The sequence below is a fragment of the Lagenorhynchus albirostris genome, chromosome 7 (genome assembly GCF_949774975.1).
Source record: "Lagenorhynchus albirostris chromosome 7, mLagAlb1.1, whole genome shotgun sequence".
Taxonomy (NCBI): domain Eukaryota; kingdom Metazoa; phylum Chordata; class Mammalia; order Artiodactyla; family Delphinidae; genus Lagenorhynchus; species Lagenorhynchus albirostris.
The window spans coordinates 106,548,947-106,565,868 of NC_083101.1; the positions used below are offsets into that span (position 1 = coordinate 106,548,947).

General features: G+C 43.4%; 1 protein-coding gene across 2 annotated transcripts in view; it reads right to left on the reverse strand.

Moving 5' to 3' along the window:
* PINX1 (PIN2 (TERF1) interacting telomerase inhibitor 1) overlaps nt 1-12,326 on the reverse strand; it is an 84,283-nt gene extending 71,957 nt beyond the window's left edge. The window contains exons 1-4 of one of the 2 annotated variants that reach the window (XM_060155783.1): nt 12,189-12,326; nt 7,797-7,906; nt 6,135-6,227; nt 4,328-4,406 (exon numbers count right to left, since the gene is read on the reverse strand). In XM_060155783.1, the coding sequence (XP_060011766.1) occupies nt 4,328-4,406; nt 6,135-6,227; nt 7,797-7,906; nt 12,189-12,207 (301 nt within the window). In that variant the 5' untranslated portion in view covers nt 12,208-12,326. The other variant, XM_060155784.1, reaches the window with a different exon arrangement.
* Between the last annotated feature and the right edge of the window lie 4,596 nt (nt 12,327-16,922).

A 16,922-nucleotide genomic window follows, 5' to 3' on the forward strand; every position in this document is an offset into this window, starting at 1 on the left:
CTCTGGCTGCATTAAGAATCTTCTCGCTCTTTTGTGTGTGTGTGTGTGTATGCTGTTCTGCCATGATGCTATGTTGTCACATCTGTTATTACATTTGCGAGTAGAGACTTTTAATGTAATCTGCATGGATTCTCTCAATTTTCTTAATCTGTGGATTTGCTTTATCACCAGTTCTAGACAGTCTTCAGCCCTTATCTCCTTAAATTTTTTTTTTCAAAGTACCATTCAGTCAGAACTCTTTTTTTTTTAAACTTTATTTTAGTTATTTATTTTTGGCTGTGTTGGGTCTTCATTGCTGCACATGGGCTTTCTCTAGTTGCAGTGAGCGGGGGCTACTCTTAGTTGCGGTGAGCAGCTCCTTACTGTGGTGGCTTCTCTTGTTGTGGAGCACGGGCTCTAGGCCCACGGGCTTCAGTAATTGCAGTACGCAGGCTCAGTAGTTGTGGCACACGGGCTTAGTTGCTCCGCCGCATGTGGGATCTCCCCAGACCAGGGATTGAACCTGTGTCCCCTGCATTGGCAGGCAGATTCTCAACCACTGCGCCACCAGGGAAGCCCCTATCTCCTTAAATTTTGCCTCTGTTCCATTCTCTCTCTTCCTGTGCTGCTGAACTTTTATTAGATATTAGATTTTCTCACTTTATCCTCCATCTAAACTTCTATTCCATATTTCCATCTTTGCGTCTTTCACACCTGCATTACGGATACTACCTTCTAATCTACGGTCTACACTTTCTTCAGCTGTGTCTACTTTATTAAACCCAACAGCACATTCAGTATCCAAACCTGTGTGTTAGAAGCCACCTAAAGTCATCAATAATGCAAACTTATGAATACCTGACGGGAAAGAAAAAGCTTAGGAAACAAAGAGATTTGGATAAATTTTCAAATAAATCCCTCCTATCTTTGCTACTCTCTCTCAACTATTCAGGAACTGAAAAAAATTGGGAGATCTAGTTATTTTGGTATTTACTTCATTTCTTTCTCTCACACTAGATTTGAAGTTTCTTCAGAGGGGGAATGAGTCTTTTTATCTATTTCTGTATCCTTAGTCTTCAAATAATACCCTCAAGAAAGTGAAAAGACAACCCACAGAACTGGAGAAAATATTTGCAAATCATATGTCTGATAAAAGACTTGTACCTGGTATATATTAAAAATCTTTACAAGTCAACCACAAAGACACATAGCACAGTTTAAAAATGGGCAAAAAATCTGAATAGATACTTCTTCAAAGAAGACACACAAATGGTCAATAATCATGTGAAAAGATGTTGAGCATCATTAGCCATTATAGAAATGCCAATCAAAACCACAATTAGATACACCACTCCCACCAACTAGCATGGCCATAATCAAAAAGACAGATAATAGAAAGTATTGGCTGAGATGCAGAAAAATTAAAACCCTCATACACTGCTGGTATCACCCAGCAATTCCATTCTAAGTATAAACCCAAGAGAAATTAAAATATATGTCCACACAAAAACTTGTAAGTTAATGTTCAAAGCTGCATTATTCAAGATAGACAAAAAGTGACAACAACCCAATGTCCTTCAACTGATGAACAGACAAACTGTAGAATATCCATACAGTGGACTATTATGTGGCAATAAAAAGGAGTGAAGTACTGATACATGCTATAACAAGGATGAACCTTGAAAATATTATGCTAAGTCAAAGAAACCAGTCACAAAAGACCCATGTTGCAAGATTCCATTTATATGAAATGTCCAGAATAGGCAAATCTTTTTTTTTAACATCTTTATTGGAGTATAATTGCTTTACAATGGTGTGTTACTTTCTGCTTTATAACAAAGTGAATCAGCTATACGTATACATATATCCCCATAACCCCTCCCTTTTGCGTCTCCCTATCCCACCCCTCTAGGTGGTCACTAAGCACCGAGCTGATCTCCCTGTGCTATGTGGCTGCTTCCCACTAGCTATCTATTTTACATTTGGTAGTGTATATATGTCCATGCCACTCTCTCACTTCGTCCCAGCTTCCCCTTCCCCCTCCCCGTGTCAAGTCCATTCTCTACATCTGCGTCTTTATTCCTGTCCTGCTCCTAGTTTCTTCAGAAACTTTTTTTTTTTTAGATTCCATATACGTGTGTTAGCATACGGTATTTGTTTTTCTCTTTCTGACTTACTTCACTCTGTATGAGACTCTAGGTCCATCCACCTCACTACAAATAACTCAATTTCGTTCCTTTTATGGCTGAGTAATATTCCATTGTATATAAGTACCACAGCTTCTTTATCCATTCATCAGTCGATGGACACTTAGGTTGCTTCCATGTCCTGGCTATTGTAAATAGAGCTGCAATGAACATTGTGGTACATGACTCTTTTTGAATTATGGTTTTCTCAGATATATACCCAGTAGTGGGATTGCTGGGTCATATGGTAGTTCTATTTTTAGTTTTTTAAGGAACCTCCACACTCTTCTCCATAGTGGCTGTATCCATTTACATTCCCACCAACAGTGCAAGAGGGTGGCCTTTTCTCCACACCCTCTCTAGCATTTACTGTTTGTAGAGTTTCTGATGATGGCCATTCTGACCGGTGTGAGGTGATACCTCATTGCAGTTTTGATTTCAGAATAGGCAAATCTTTAGAGTCAGAAAGTAAATCAATGGTTGCCTAGGGTGGCTGGGGGAAGTGGGGAATGAATACTACTGGGTACAGAGTTTCTTTGGGGGGTGATGAAATGTTTCATAATTGGTTCTGGTGACAACTCTGAATATACTAAAAGCTGCTGAATTGCACACTGTAAATGGGTGAATGGTAGGCATGTGAATTACACCTCAACAAAGCTGTTAACAAAAAGTGCAGCGACTCCCTGCCCTGTCCCCTGACCCCGCACTCTTAGCTGGTTCTTCTCATTTTCCTTACTACATGTTTCTCAATAATATTCTCATGCTGCTATTTCTTACCAATTTTCAATTGACTTCCAGAAACGGAACTAAGGAACAGGATGCAGTTTTAAGTTGGCAACTGAGTATGGACCTTGTTGAGAAGGTGCACAGAAGCTATCTGGGGGAAGAGTGTTCTAGAGAGAGGGAGGAGCCAGTGCGAAACCCCAAGGCAGGAGCACGCTTGGTGTATTCAAAAACCAGTACAGGAGTCGGTGTGGTCAGGATGGAACTGGTAAGAAGGGGGAGGGTAGGAGACAAAGTCAGAAAGGGAGAGGGTCCATATTGTGTAAGGCTGCGAGTCCGCTGCAGGGGCTTCGGCTTTTATCCTGAGCAGCACAAACGGACTTACATTTTAAAAGAATCACTCTGGCTGTTGGGCTGAGACACGCTGGAGGAGTCTGCGCGTGGACGGAGAAAGATCAATTCAGAGCAGCAGCTCCCTGTCAGGGCATTCTGCCCAGGGGACACTTGGCACTATCTGGAGATATTTTCGGTGGCGACAACTAGGGGGAGGGGGTGCTAGTGGCACCTTGCGGGTAGAGGTCAGGGATGCTGCCAATCATTCTAAAATGCGCACGACATGCCTCACAGCAAAGAATTATCTAGCCCAAAACATCAGCAGTGCCATGGCTGAGAAGACCGGCTTCAGAGGCTCCTGCAATAATCCAGACAAGAGATAACAGCTGCTCAGACCATGCTGCTTACCGTGCAGGTGACATGGAGCAGTCAGGGTCTGAATATATTGTAAAGGTAGAAGCAACAAAATTTCCTAGTGGAAAAAGTTCTTTGGCTGGAACAGCTGGAAGGATGAAGTTGACATCAACTGAAATGGGGAAGATGGTGGAGAAAACAGGCTGTGGGCTACGGGTGTCAAACAGTTTGCAGGGTGCAGGTGGGGGAGGTACAGAACTGGAGTCTGGACCTGCTAGGTGCCAGGAGTCGACGACACCCTGAATGCAGACACTGAGCAGGGCGTTCAGGAGAGAGGGTGAAGGAGTAGAGGGAAGTGTGGCAGCGGTCACCACACATCGCCCCGTGAGACTGGAGGGCGTAAGAAGAGAGCCAGGGCCAAGGAAAGATGAGAGAGGGCCAAGGCCGGAACTGCGGGGCCCCGGACATTGTCAGGCTGGGATAAGGGAAAGGCAACAGAGAAATGTAAACTGAATAAAAGCTTTACCTTATCATTCTCAAACTCGTAATGGGGAAAAAAGTGTTTGCTTATGACTAAGGTTAATTCAATGAGAATACCCCTAAAACATAAACAGAAATGACTATTTGTGAGAGCTACAATCGATTAACTTTCAGATATAGGATGCTTACAGTAAAAAAGAGTTGATAAAAGTATCTTAGATCGAGATTACGTCTTCTATAAGCCTCATGGATAAAAAGCAAAGTTTCCTTACCTGCTGTTTCCTGCCCATGGCAAGTGTTCAGTTCGGCCAGAAGCTGGTTAAAATCATCCTGATGAGCAATCCAGCTGTCCTGAAAATGCCAAAAACTCAATCAGAGACAAGCCTGTAGTCTACCTAAGCTGCGATAAGATATATATTGGAATCAGGGAAATCTGGTAGTTAATGTGAATTTTTAAATGTTTCACCAAAATATTATTTTATAAATTTGAATGAAAAAGAAATAGTATAATTTGAAATGTAATTTATCTATATCATTATTAAAAATGAGGAGCTTGGAAGCTTAAGCCCTGACTTCAAATGTAGGTGACTTATCAAGTCAACTTATAGTCAAATAAACAACAGGCAACCTGTGTGCTAAATGTTAAAATAAAGCAAAATAAAATATTTTTTTCTCACTATGGGAAAATTATGTAGGTCAAAGGAAAAAAGCAGTGACAGATTTGAGGGCTCTCTTCTTTGCTCATTTGAGCTGAAAATATTTTGCCCAATTCTGCTTGCTTGCATCCAGCCCAATTTCAGAAAACAGCAGTGGGGACGGGAGGAAGAAGGACTCCAGCTTCCCTGAATCAATCAGCACCCATTTATAAGGGGCTCAGTTAATAAGCTCATCGTAACAAAGACGACCTAGCTTTAAAAGAGAATGAACATCTCCAAAACAATATCAACCTGTGGGGAGCAGGGTTTCAATTCGGGAACTTGCCTCATGCGTACTTTTTAAAGAATGCTTAAGGTTAAGGCATATTGAATAGGTTTACCGGGCAATGCTTCTCCTAAAAAGTTAAGTGTATCTGTATATCCACCTCTTCAAAACTACCTTCAAAATCAACCTTACATAAACTCTTTTTTTTTTAATTGTCCAAGGTGTGTTTATTAATTGATGAAAATAGACAATATTGCTAAACATTCCATCTAGTAAGTGTGTGACATTCCAAACATTTTGAAGTACTGGTCTTGGATTTTGTCCTCAGAAATAGAACATTCCCCTGCCCCTTTTTTCAAGTGTATTGAGATATAGTTGACATATAACATTATATTAGTTTTAGGTGTACAACATGATGATTTGACAACATGTATATGTTAAACTCTTCCTTTAGTGGTTTAAGATTTTAGCTGTTAGCCCAAACAATTTTAGCTGCTCCAGTCCACTACTCTGAGCTATTGAACTAAGCAATGTAACCCAGTTTACCTAAAGTAATTCCCCAGATTTCCTACCAGATTCTGCTGGCTGCAGAAATGTAAGAACAAGCTTTCAGTTTAGATCCTTTCTACAGTGAGCAATGATACTGAAAATGAAAGGCAGGGTAAGCCATGAACTTTTAATTACAGGGTCATATTTTCAAAGTGTCAGTGTTTTAAGGGGAAATGTGAATAAATTCAAGTGCTATACACCAACAGTCAGACAACGGGACAGACACTTTCTTTCAGTATTTCCAAAATGAAATGCCACCAATTTTAACAATATAAGCTAATATTACAACGCAGGTAAAGATGAAAATTCCTCTCTGTCCTGAAATGAATATTTCTTTAAAAAGAACACTTTTTGCAAAGTTCAGCAATAAAGCTACTTTGGATCTCTTATGCATAAGCAAGTAAAGAATCCCATAGGGCAATGAGGCAAAACGATGACACGTTACAGATGCCCAGCAGCTTAGTTATGGGCTCCTCAGTTATCGAAAACATGTATGATACACGCTTGAACAGCTTAAAACTGATCAATCAATTTGACTGGATTAAATTTTTTACACTGACAAAAATATCAATTATGCAAGGAAAACCCCCAGCAGACGCTGTTGCTCACTTCATTATTGATCGTAGCTCCTAGTCCCAGGTGGTTATTTTTAACTTGAACTTTAATATGATCTGTGGCTCCTTGCTCCTGAGCCCCTAAACCCTGTGGAGATTAAACACAAAGAGAGTTAGCATTTTTATCAGGTATAAAAATACCTCTCTTCCTTCATCAACTGTTTGATTAATCACTAAACATCTAGGAGGCATTATCCTTGTTCTCAAAGAGGACACAGTCTAATGGATTCTTACAAGATTCTGTAATATCAAGGATGCACTTACAATAATGAATGCCAATCCTGCAACCTGTGACCCACTTCAAGGACCATGGAAACACTAAGGAGAACATCCTTTCTCTGATGCTCAAAAGCAGAGTGCTACTGCCAAACTAACAGAAGCCCATCAGAGGCATTGAAGTCTATGGTGCTTTCCATTAAATAATTTTACAAAACAACACTGAGGAAGGGGACCCCAAGTCCCCCGCATCATTAACCCTCATTTGTAAAGAGTCCCAGAGCGCCTGGTGTACTAAATGGCACCCAAGGGGCTCCAGCACAGTGGATGGAGAAAATAAGGTGATATAAAGGGGCCAGACCTTAAGGACCTTGGAAGCTATGGGGAGAACTTGGATATTATTTTTTAAAACAATGGGAAACCACCAAACTTTTAAGCAAAGGAATGACATGATCTAATTTCTGTATTTTAAAAGCTCATTAAGGCTGCTGTATGGCAAATGGCCCAGAGGAGGAAAAGGAGGGAGTCAGGGAGGCAGCTGAGAGGCTGCTGCGTTGATCAGGGCAAGCAATGGCGGTGGTTGGTCCAGGATGGGGCCCCGGATAGAGAGGAATAATGGCTGGGGATTCGGGAAGTGAGAGAGGTCAAGGAATCAAGCACGACTCCCAGGTTTCTGGTTTGAGTAAGGTGATAGGGTGTTATTTGCAAAAATGGGGAAAACTTGGGAAGAAAAAGATTTGTGGGGGGCGGGGGGGAATCAAGAGTTTTATAATAAAAATGATCTACTTGAGATGAGGACAGAGAAGGGACTAGGGCTGAACCGCAAGGAATTCCAAAGCTCAAAAGTCTAGAGGAGGAAGAGCCAGCAACAAAAATTTAGCAGTGGCTGGTAATGTAGGACGAAAAACCGGGAGAGCGGGCAGTATTGTGGAAGCCAAGACAGTGGTATTTCAAGTCAATTATGTCCAGTGCTGCTAAGGGATAAAGTAATGTGAGAACAAAAAAGGATCCTTTGGATTTAGCAAGATCTTTAAAGACCTTGACAAGAACCGTTTAAGTGCAGAGATATCAGCAGAAGTCCTACGTGAGTCAGGAATAAAGGGAATGTGAGAAAAAGGAGAAAATGTGTAGTCTAGCTTTAAGGGTGAATAAAATCTTACTCTAAGCAACATAAAACTCTGATGGTTAAGTATGATTCCAAACGCAACTAATTAAGAGGCACCATTTATGAAAATCACAGCAGGTTAAACAATAAACAAAGACAGCTGACGTTTATGTTCAGCTCTAACTCTATCATCACAAGGTCATTATAATTTAATTATTTCTCCAAAATCACTTATTGATCCAAAATAAATTTCTCCCAGTCTCCTAAGGAAGATGTATTCTCCTGATCTGAAATCTCTCTGCCTGGCTCCAATTTCTTTGCTCTTCCCCAAGATACCTTTCCTTTAGACCACCCCATCTTCTCTAGCATCCTCTGGCCAAACTTGGAGTCATCATTACTCCACGCAGTGTTTCTTGGATCCACAGCCCACTTCTGCTTCCGCCGACCTGTAAATGACAAATTATCTCATTAGCAACTTATCTTTCAAACCTGGAGAATACCTCACAAGTACACACATACCTAATGCATACACACGATACTTGCATAAATACAACAAACATTATGTTTTATTAGATACAGATGCAGATTTGGCATCCAATGGATAGTATCAGCTTGGATCATTTATCCTGGTTTCCCCAATAACTGTATATTCTGAACATACAAACTGACCTTATAAGATTAAAATAAAAATATTCCCCCAAATGTGACAAATCGAAACACATGAGGTACCATCAGCTGGGCCTTCCAATTCAGCAACTGGCAGCAACCTAAGGCACCTGTGACACCAGTGTCACTATCACCAGCAGCAGTCATCACAGACATACGTTAAGTGCCAAATGCTATCCATACATTCTCAGGTTCAATTTTCACAGTAACCCAATGAGGAGAGATCTGCACTTTTCAGATGAGAAAATCTGAGGCCTACAGAAAGAATGTTCCTAATGCCCCCAAGCAAAAAACAGAGTCTATACAAACCAAGGTCCTACCAACTCCAAAGCTTTTATTTTTAATTCACAGCATACGAGTCATGATCTTGGGGAGAGTCACCCTCCGTGCAACCTACAGATACTAATCATCCCTTCTCACAGAAACGCCCTAAAGCCATATGACCCCTTTTCTGAACTCACACAGTAAATTACCTGCTGCTTTTTTTTGTCATTTAATTAACATTCTTCTGTATTATGGCTGTTTCTATCCATCTCTTATGTTTGCTATTATGCCATAATCTCCTTAAGGCTCACATCCATGTCTTATTCTTTCCTATGCTTCACTGCAAGAAGTGAAAAACACTTTGCCCACAGCAAGCATTCAGGAAAAACATGAATGAATGTATGAATGACTGAGAAAGGAAAAAGGAGGGGAGGCTGAAGAAAGGAGACAAGAAAAGGGGAAAGATAAAAAAAAAGAGGAAGGAAGATAACTGAATTGAGGAACTGCTTTGAGTCCCTACAAGTTTTTTTTTAATATATATAAATAACTGACCATTAGAAACTCAAGTTTATCGCTATAGTTTTAAGGACAATTATGGCAGAGAGAAAGAACTCCAAAAGTTTATTAAACAAGCATATGAAACCCAAAAGTAAACTCTGGCCAAGCGGGGAATTTGGAGGTCAGGTGTCATCATCATTCACCTACTGCACCAATGGAAGCAGAGTATCTCACTGTCAACAGCTGCTCACTCCGTGGCAGTCTCCTAACGAGTATAAAAATAACAGCCTCCAGTCAGAGAGGCTCAGTGTACTGCATGTAAAATCAATAGAGACCTGTAACTATCCACACCCTAGCAAAAATAAGTAAACCTTTACTAAGCATGCAGGCAGAAAAAGACTACTTACAAAGAAAAATGAGCTGGGCTCCAATTTAGAGTGCTTTGCAGAAAAAAGGTGACCCCAAAATGCTACATGTGACTACGTTACCACTTATCTAGTAAATACTCAGCTAATGAACAGCATACAAGATGGGCCTTGTTAACCAAGGCTCTCTCTCTGTAAGGCTGCTTCCTGGTGTGTGTCAGAGTTCATGTCTCTACTGTAGTGTCTGCCAAGGGTCTCCGACTGGGGCTTGTATGAAGGAGACATTTTTGAGAATGACTGCACCCACCCTCCGCAACAAAGACGGCATACAGTTTATGTCACAAACGTCTATACAGCAGACTCTAATGCTGACACAAGACTGGAGAGGCAGCGAGGTCAGCTCCTCTTCCCCAGGGAAATGGCAGGTAGCCTCAACCAGCGGAGTAGGGCAGCTACTCCGCTCAGGGTAGAGTGCCCTGAATCTGCACACTCACTCTTTGGAATGACGGCGGGGGGGCGGGGGTAACCATCCTCTAGCAGGGACTCCTCCTACATGGAGATCTAATAGGATACTTCCAGGGTAACCCCAATAAACAGCCCTGCACACAACAGCTGCCAGGCCTAATACCACAAGATTTATGCCAGGATTCAGCTTACTCTGAAAAATGTGCTGAGTTCCAAGAGCCAGGGACAGAATTTTTTTTTTCTTTGCCCCAAGACACTTTCAGATATTCAAGACCTCAAAAAATATATCATTCATATATTCTTATTAAAATATTATTCAAGACATATTCAAGGTTACAGAAACTGCAGCATAAAATCTTAATGCAATGAAATCCATTAACTATCGTGTTGTCATTTGATTAGAAAATGTAATAACTGCAAGTGTCAAAAACTGGTCTTGAAAAGAGTCTATGAAAAAAAGTAGTATCTTGATAAAATATGGGTCTAAGACTCTGAATTAAATAAGGACTGAAAAGTGACAGTGATAAATGAAATTCTTCTCTTACGTTTATATAAGCGAGATTTCTTACCTTACATAGGGGAGAACCAATAAAATAATATTTGATAACTAGAGAAATGCAGGATAAAAAAATGTTTTTGAGAAACAAAGCAAACTACTAGATTTTAAAAATGGGATAAGTGACTGTGGAGAAGATGAAAGAAAACAAAATATAGTCCATATGGCAAGAGAAAACAAAGGAAATTAGCATACTTACTGAAGTGAAAATGTTCACTAAGATTAATTAGAGGAAAAAAGTAGGTTATAAAACTGTACCTACAGAATTATCCCAATTTTATAAACTATCAGAGAAAATAACTGCTAGGTAGTGAAATGGAAGACTGGGACTTTTCTATGCTTCTATTTTCTCATTTCTAAAATAAGAACACCAGTCCCAAATATCTAATCATAAGGGATGCCACTGACATTAATTTAGTAAATTGTTTAAAAAAAACACAAAATATTATATACTATTAATGTCAAAGATTTGAAATTTTGGGGTCATGGTGGGAAGAGAACGGAAAATATTCTCATGAAATTATGCAGCTTGAGTTGCTGATGTCCACAGATGGCACTTCACATCTGTATATCATTTCATACTTTGAACTATTTTCACGTTCACCATCTCATTGATTTAAGCCAACCTAGTAATGAACATAATCAAAGAAGTTTTTAATAGCCCCAGAGAAACTGATCAGGGAAAGAAACATAAATGAATAGCAGAGCCAGGGCTAATGTTCCCAAGTGCACGCTGAACTAAGCATACATCAAAGAATATTAAAACCACAAGAAATCTTAGCCACACTGGTTACACAGACGAAGAAATAGAGCCCACAGGGTCACACTCTAAAACACACTCCTTTCTTTAAGTCCCTGTTTAAAAAACGATAGAAATCTGCTGACCCTGGTGACAAGAACGTATATAGCGATAACTAGATCAATTTTGTCACTTTCTACCTCAATGACCTTGGGGTGAATTATTTTCCTCTGAACCTCAATTTCTGCCCCTGTAAAATGTGAATGGTGCCTTACCCACTCCGTTTTGTGTTCCCATTCCTCCACCCCCTTAGAGGATGCCGACAGCATTTATTTCATGGAATCCCTGTGTAGCGTCTGTTGGGTCTGTTAAAATTTAGCAGTTGTTTCTGCTCCTCGCTCACCAGACACTTTCAAAGATACCGGCCGGCTTTTCAGGACCAAGGCACGACTGCCATCTGGTGGCCGGCAGCCTTAGCTACAGGTATCGTTCAGAAGTTAAACAGCCTCTCCAGAGGGAGGGAATTAACGAACTTCACAAAGTGATGGGAAATGTCAAAGGCAAACTGTGGCAGGGTGGGGCGTTGAGGCCAACATTCCTTCCATAGTAGAGTGTTAGTAATTCCAACTACAAAAGTCAAAACCGCCACTGTCTTACTTATAATCACTCATTAGCCCCGCCTCCCCTAAAAAACGCTAACTTCTTGTGTTTGATGCTTCTAACCCCTTTGCTTTTCTTTTTCTTGATTCAATACACTTTCAAGAACGGGATTTCACTGCCTGAAGAGATTCTGCTGGCCCAACCGCCTCTTTTTAACCAGAGGAAGCTGAGGCCCGGAGAAGTGAAAGAGCCAGTCCGGGTTCCCACAACCGGTGTCCGGACCCCCATTCGAACCCACCACTCGCGTGCTCAGGTCTGAACGTGAGAACAAGCGTCCCAAGTGGGCACTCGCAGTCTCTCACCAGCAGACCGCAGCTAACTTTCGGGGACGGCTGGGCTGGGAAATCTCCGCGGCAGCCAGGGCAAGCCGAGCAGGGCGTCCGGGACTCCGGCCCCCCGCATCCCCCGGCCCACCGTGCGCCGGAGACCGGTGCCCACCGCCACTCGGTCCGGCCGCCGCGTCACCCGGAACCTTCACCCTCGCGCCCGGTCGGGCCTCCGAGCCCAACACTCACGCTCAGCCAGCATCGACATGTCGCCGACCCTGTGACACCGCGGGCCTCGGGACCTGAGCGACGGTGGATACCGCTCGGCGGTCTCGCGGAGGAGCTAGAACCACGAGCCTCGCAAGCCCGGCAAATTGCAGCGGCGACGGCGCGCGCTGCTGACGTCAGTGAGGCGCGACTCGCTCCCGGACCGCGCGGCGGCGAGTGGGCGGGGCGCGGGAAGCCTGGGACTGCATTTGGGTGGATGCTGGGTAGACCAGCGGTTTCCAAGGTTTGTTCCAACTCCAGCATTCCGTGTGTCTATGAAATATCTATAAGGATCATCCACTAAAAAGAGCTGTTATTAAGTTTGGAGGTTTTTTTTATTACAGAATCTTGATATTTTTAAATTGTCAGCTGGGAGTAGATATTGCACTTTTAAAAATAAGGTGATTCAGTGTAAGATATTCCATCTTATTCTTCAGTCTCATGGCAGACCCGCATAGAGCAGGACTTCTCAAACTTTAATGTTTGGGTGAATCACCTGGGGATCTTGTTAAAAATGCAGTTTCTGGTTCAGCAGGTCTGGGATGGCGCCAGAGATTCTGCATTTCTAACAAGCTTCCAAGGACGCGGATGATGATGGGCTTACTTTGTGTAGCAGGCCATTAAACAACCAAAGGTATGAGTGAACTCAGGGTTAAAATATACTCTTTTCTTTTTTCCTGTTCAAGAAAAGTGCTTTATGAAGAACACTTTATAAAGTGATGGTGATAAACGCTTTCAAAATATTTCAAAGAACTGAACCAAGAAGGTATTTAGGTAAGTCATCTATGCTATTCCCCTGCCTTCAGGCAAGTAAAGACCAATATCAGGGACCGTTGATTACTCCTTCTTTTTTTTTTTTTTTTTTACTAAATTTGTTTATTTTTGGCTGCGTTGGGTCTTCGTTGCTGCAGGCCGGCTTTCTCTAGTTGCGGCGAGCGGGGTCTGCTCTTCGTTGCGGTTCGCGGGCGTCTCATTGCGGTGGCTTCTCCTGTTGCGGAGCACGGGCTCTAGGCACATGGACTTCAGTAGTTGTGGCTCGCAGGCTCTAGAGCACAGGCACAGTAGTTGTGGCGCACAGGCTTAGTTGCTCCACGGCACGTGGGATCTTCCCGGACCAGGGCTCGAACCCGTGTCCCCTGCATTGGCAGGCGGATTCTTAACCACTGGGCCACTGGGGAAGCCCTCCTTCTTTTCTATAGCTCTGGTAAGTCTCATGTCCATCCCTCCCATCCCCACACCGTTCACATGCGTACAATTGTAAAAGCTAGCTACACATTCTGTACAGTCACAGAAAGGAATTCTTAATGTGTTGCATTACATCTTTATATTCTATTCCAGATATATCACTAACATTTTATCTATAAAAGAAATAAAGATGAATCTTGCCAGTTTAATTTAGCTCATTCCTAAAGAGGCACCAGTGTGACACAATGCAGGGCTGGGGTGGGGTGGGGGAGGGGAGGGGAGCAGTCAGAGAACATGACAGAGCCTAAATTCTGCTACCGGCTTGGGGTGAGTCCTTGGGCAAGTCATTTCACCTCTTTTGATATCACTGTTTCAATCTATGAAAAAAAGGATGATCTCAGATTATTTCCAAATCTAAAAGACTTTCAGAGAATTACTTTAATCCAATCCGGTTGCTGTTACCCAGAGAGTGGAAGGCTCATCTCTCCCTGGAGGATTTCTCCTGCAGTCCTCACCGAATCTTCCTCAGGCCCCCCAAGGAACACAAGTTGAGAAGCACCTACCCACCCTGAGATCCAGTACCCTAGAAATGGATGCTTGATGTCTTGCTGAGATTTATTCACCCATCCTGGGGGAGGGGGCGGGGGGTGTCTGGTTTTGCCAGGTTGTTCCCCCTGCAATCCGCTTTAAACTCCACCCCATTTCTGTTGCTTATGCCTCTGAGTAGGGGAATGTGTCGCTGATACTGTTTCTCTTAAGTCGACAAGCCAGTGACTGCCAACTCAGGACTCTCATCCTCCAGGCCTCCCGAGTAGTTTATCTTGTCCTCTCTTGCAGTCTTTGTCTGTTGTCAAAGCTCAAATAGGAAGACAAACCCTAGCCAACTGCTTTGTGCAGGGAAGACTCTCTCTTGACCCTAGTCCAGGAACACCTCCCGGCTCCCCGGCAGCAGTTCTGGCCTGCAATTCCTCCTCTGTTGATCCTCCCTATCAAAATGTTATGACTTCAGGGCTTCCCTGGTGGCGCAGTGGTTGAGAGTCCGCCTGCCGATGCAGGGGACACGGGTTCGTGCCCCAGTCCGGGAAGATCCCACATGCCGCGGAGCGGCTGGGCCCGCCATGGCCACTGAGCCTCAGTGTCCGGAGCCTGTGCTCTGCAACGGGAGAGGCCACAACAGTGAGAGGCCCGCGTACCGAAGGAAAAAAAAAATGTTATGACTTCAAGCTTTAGCCTCCACAAAATCTGTAAAGCTCAACAATGGAACATTGTGTCCAGAGATCAAATCACCTAATGACATCAAAGGGAAAAAAATCTGATTTCCTGACTGCCTTATGATCGTTTTCTTTATTGTCTCAGGTTAGCCTTCTCTAGTTTTGGAGCAAGGTGGTGACACTTCAGTCTCTTTGTCTTGAGATAGTTTTAGGACTGTAGGTGGTAGTGGGGAGGGGGATGGGGGATGGGGGCAGGGAGATGCCTGCAAAGGGAATGCGTAGACACAGGGTTGGAGTTGGATGATGAAGGAGGATGGGCTGACTTGGTCACCACGTGAGAGGGTTTCCAGACCTGAGCTGCTGGCCGAGGACCCCTGTCCTGAGGGTGGGAAAGCATCATATCAGGCAGGGACTGCACCGTGGCAGTGATGATGGACACCCTGGGATCCCCTAGGAGGTTCCCCGAGCCTCACTGTGGCTCTCCCTGACCCCTCTGGCATCTTCCTTCCGGCTTCTGCTGCTCTCTGGGTAAGCAGTGCACAGCCCAGGGAGCTATGTCCACATGGTCTGTCCCCCCCACCATGATTTTCCTTGGTGCAGTAATTAACAGAATGGGCTCCAAAGTTACAGAGTTCAGATCTGGCTCTGACACCTGCAAGTTATGTCTGCTCTCTGATTCCTCATCTGCTATCCCATGGGGTTGCTGGGAGGATTAGGTAGAAAACACATGAGGACACCTTGTGGGCTACAGCACTATAATACTGTAGGCAGCCATGGCTGTTTACCCTGAGAATTACGGGCAGGTCTTGGGTCGAATCTGCCCCATGCTTATTCTTCATGTTCCTCTCTCATCTCCTACCGAGTACCAGTTGTTGACCTTGGGCAGCTCACTAAATGTCCTGTGCATCATTTTCCACATCTAGCTGATAAGGATAATGCTGGTACCTGCCTCAAAGGGTTGTGGTGCTGATTAAATGAAGTGATTTAATGAATGTCTTAAACGAAGTTCTGAAGTACTGGAGGACAGTGTCTGGCATGGAGAAGGAACTCGAGAAATGGCTCTGTCTGTATTTGAGTGCACACAGTTTTGTTTTTTAACTGCACACCAAGGCCACCATCTTACTTTAAGGAAATCTCTATAAGTGTTTTAGGGTCATCTTTTACTTACACAGAGTTCATTCACATTTGATCTCTTTTAAAAAACTTTGTTATGGGGCTTCCCTGGTGGCGCAGTGGTTGAGAGTCCGCCTGCCGATGCAGGGGACACGGGTTCGTGCCCTGGTCCGGGAAGATCCCACATGCCGCGGAGCGGCTGGGCCCATGAGCCATGGCCGCTGGGCCTGCGCGTCCGGAGCCTGTGCTCCACAACGGGAGAGGCCACAACAGTGAGAGGCCCACGTACCGCAAAAAACAAAACAAAACAAAACAAAAAAACTTTGTTATTAGAGATACCATTAAGTAAATAATACCATTCGCAAAGCTGTAGGAGCCCCATTTTTTAAAATTCCACTTTAAAAAATAAAAAGTATATATAATAGTCTACATATACAGTTAGCATATGCATGGAAAAACTGGGGGAGACTATATTCCAAACTCTTAATACTGGCATTTTCAGGGGAGTGGGGAAAGGAATTATGGAAGACTTTTCATTTTCTGCAATACATATTTGTATATCATCAGAACTTTTAAATCATAATAACACGTTACTTCTTTATTATATCACAATAGTTTACATATATATATATCCTATGTATTAATATGCATGCTCCCCATAGAAGTGTTGTCTGGTGGAACAGACATAAATATCTTGCCTGGAAATTTAATCCCATCTTATCCACTCAATCCAAGACACACTAGAAACCTGTCACGGGCACAGGTGACAGTAATCTGTCAACATTTTGGAAACCACTGGACACTTTTAGCATGTTCCTGAGGCAGAGACAGACGAAGAGGGAACCGTCGGGAATGATGCCCAGCGGTACAGCAGCGGACCCTGTGGACCTGTGGGCTCTGCCACGAGTCCATGTTACTTCAGACTCCCCTCAACCTTGATTCTCTGTGGCTTTCCAGCTCCTACTTCTGAATTTCTCCCTTTGGGGGATCTTTGACCTCCAGGCTCCCACTTCTTGATCCTGGCTCGACTTTCTTTGGTTTTCTGGTCCCTGATTTCTTGAGGACCTCTCCTGCCCCAGGTGCTCAGACACCACGACCACCTGTCTGGCTCCATTCGGGCAGCCCTGCCTGGCATTGGCCTGTGACACAACTCTGTGGAAATTTCTAGATATCTGAGAGGGAAGCTTCAAATGCGAAGACGTCAGTC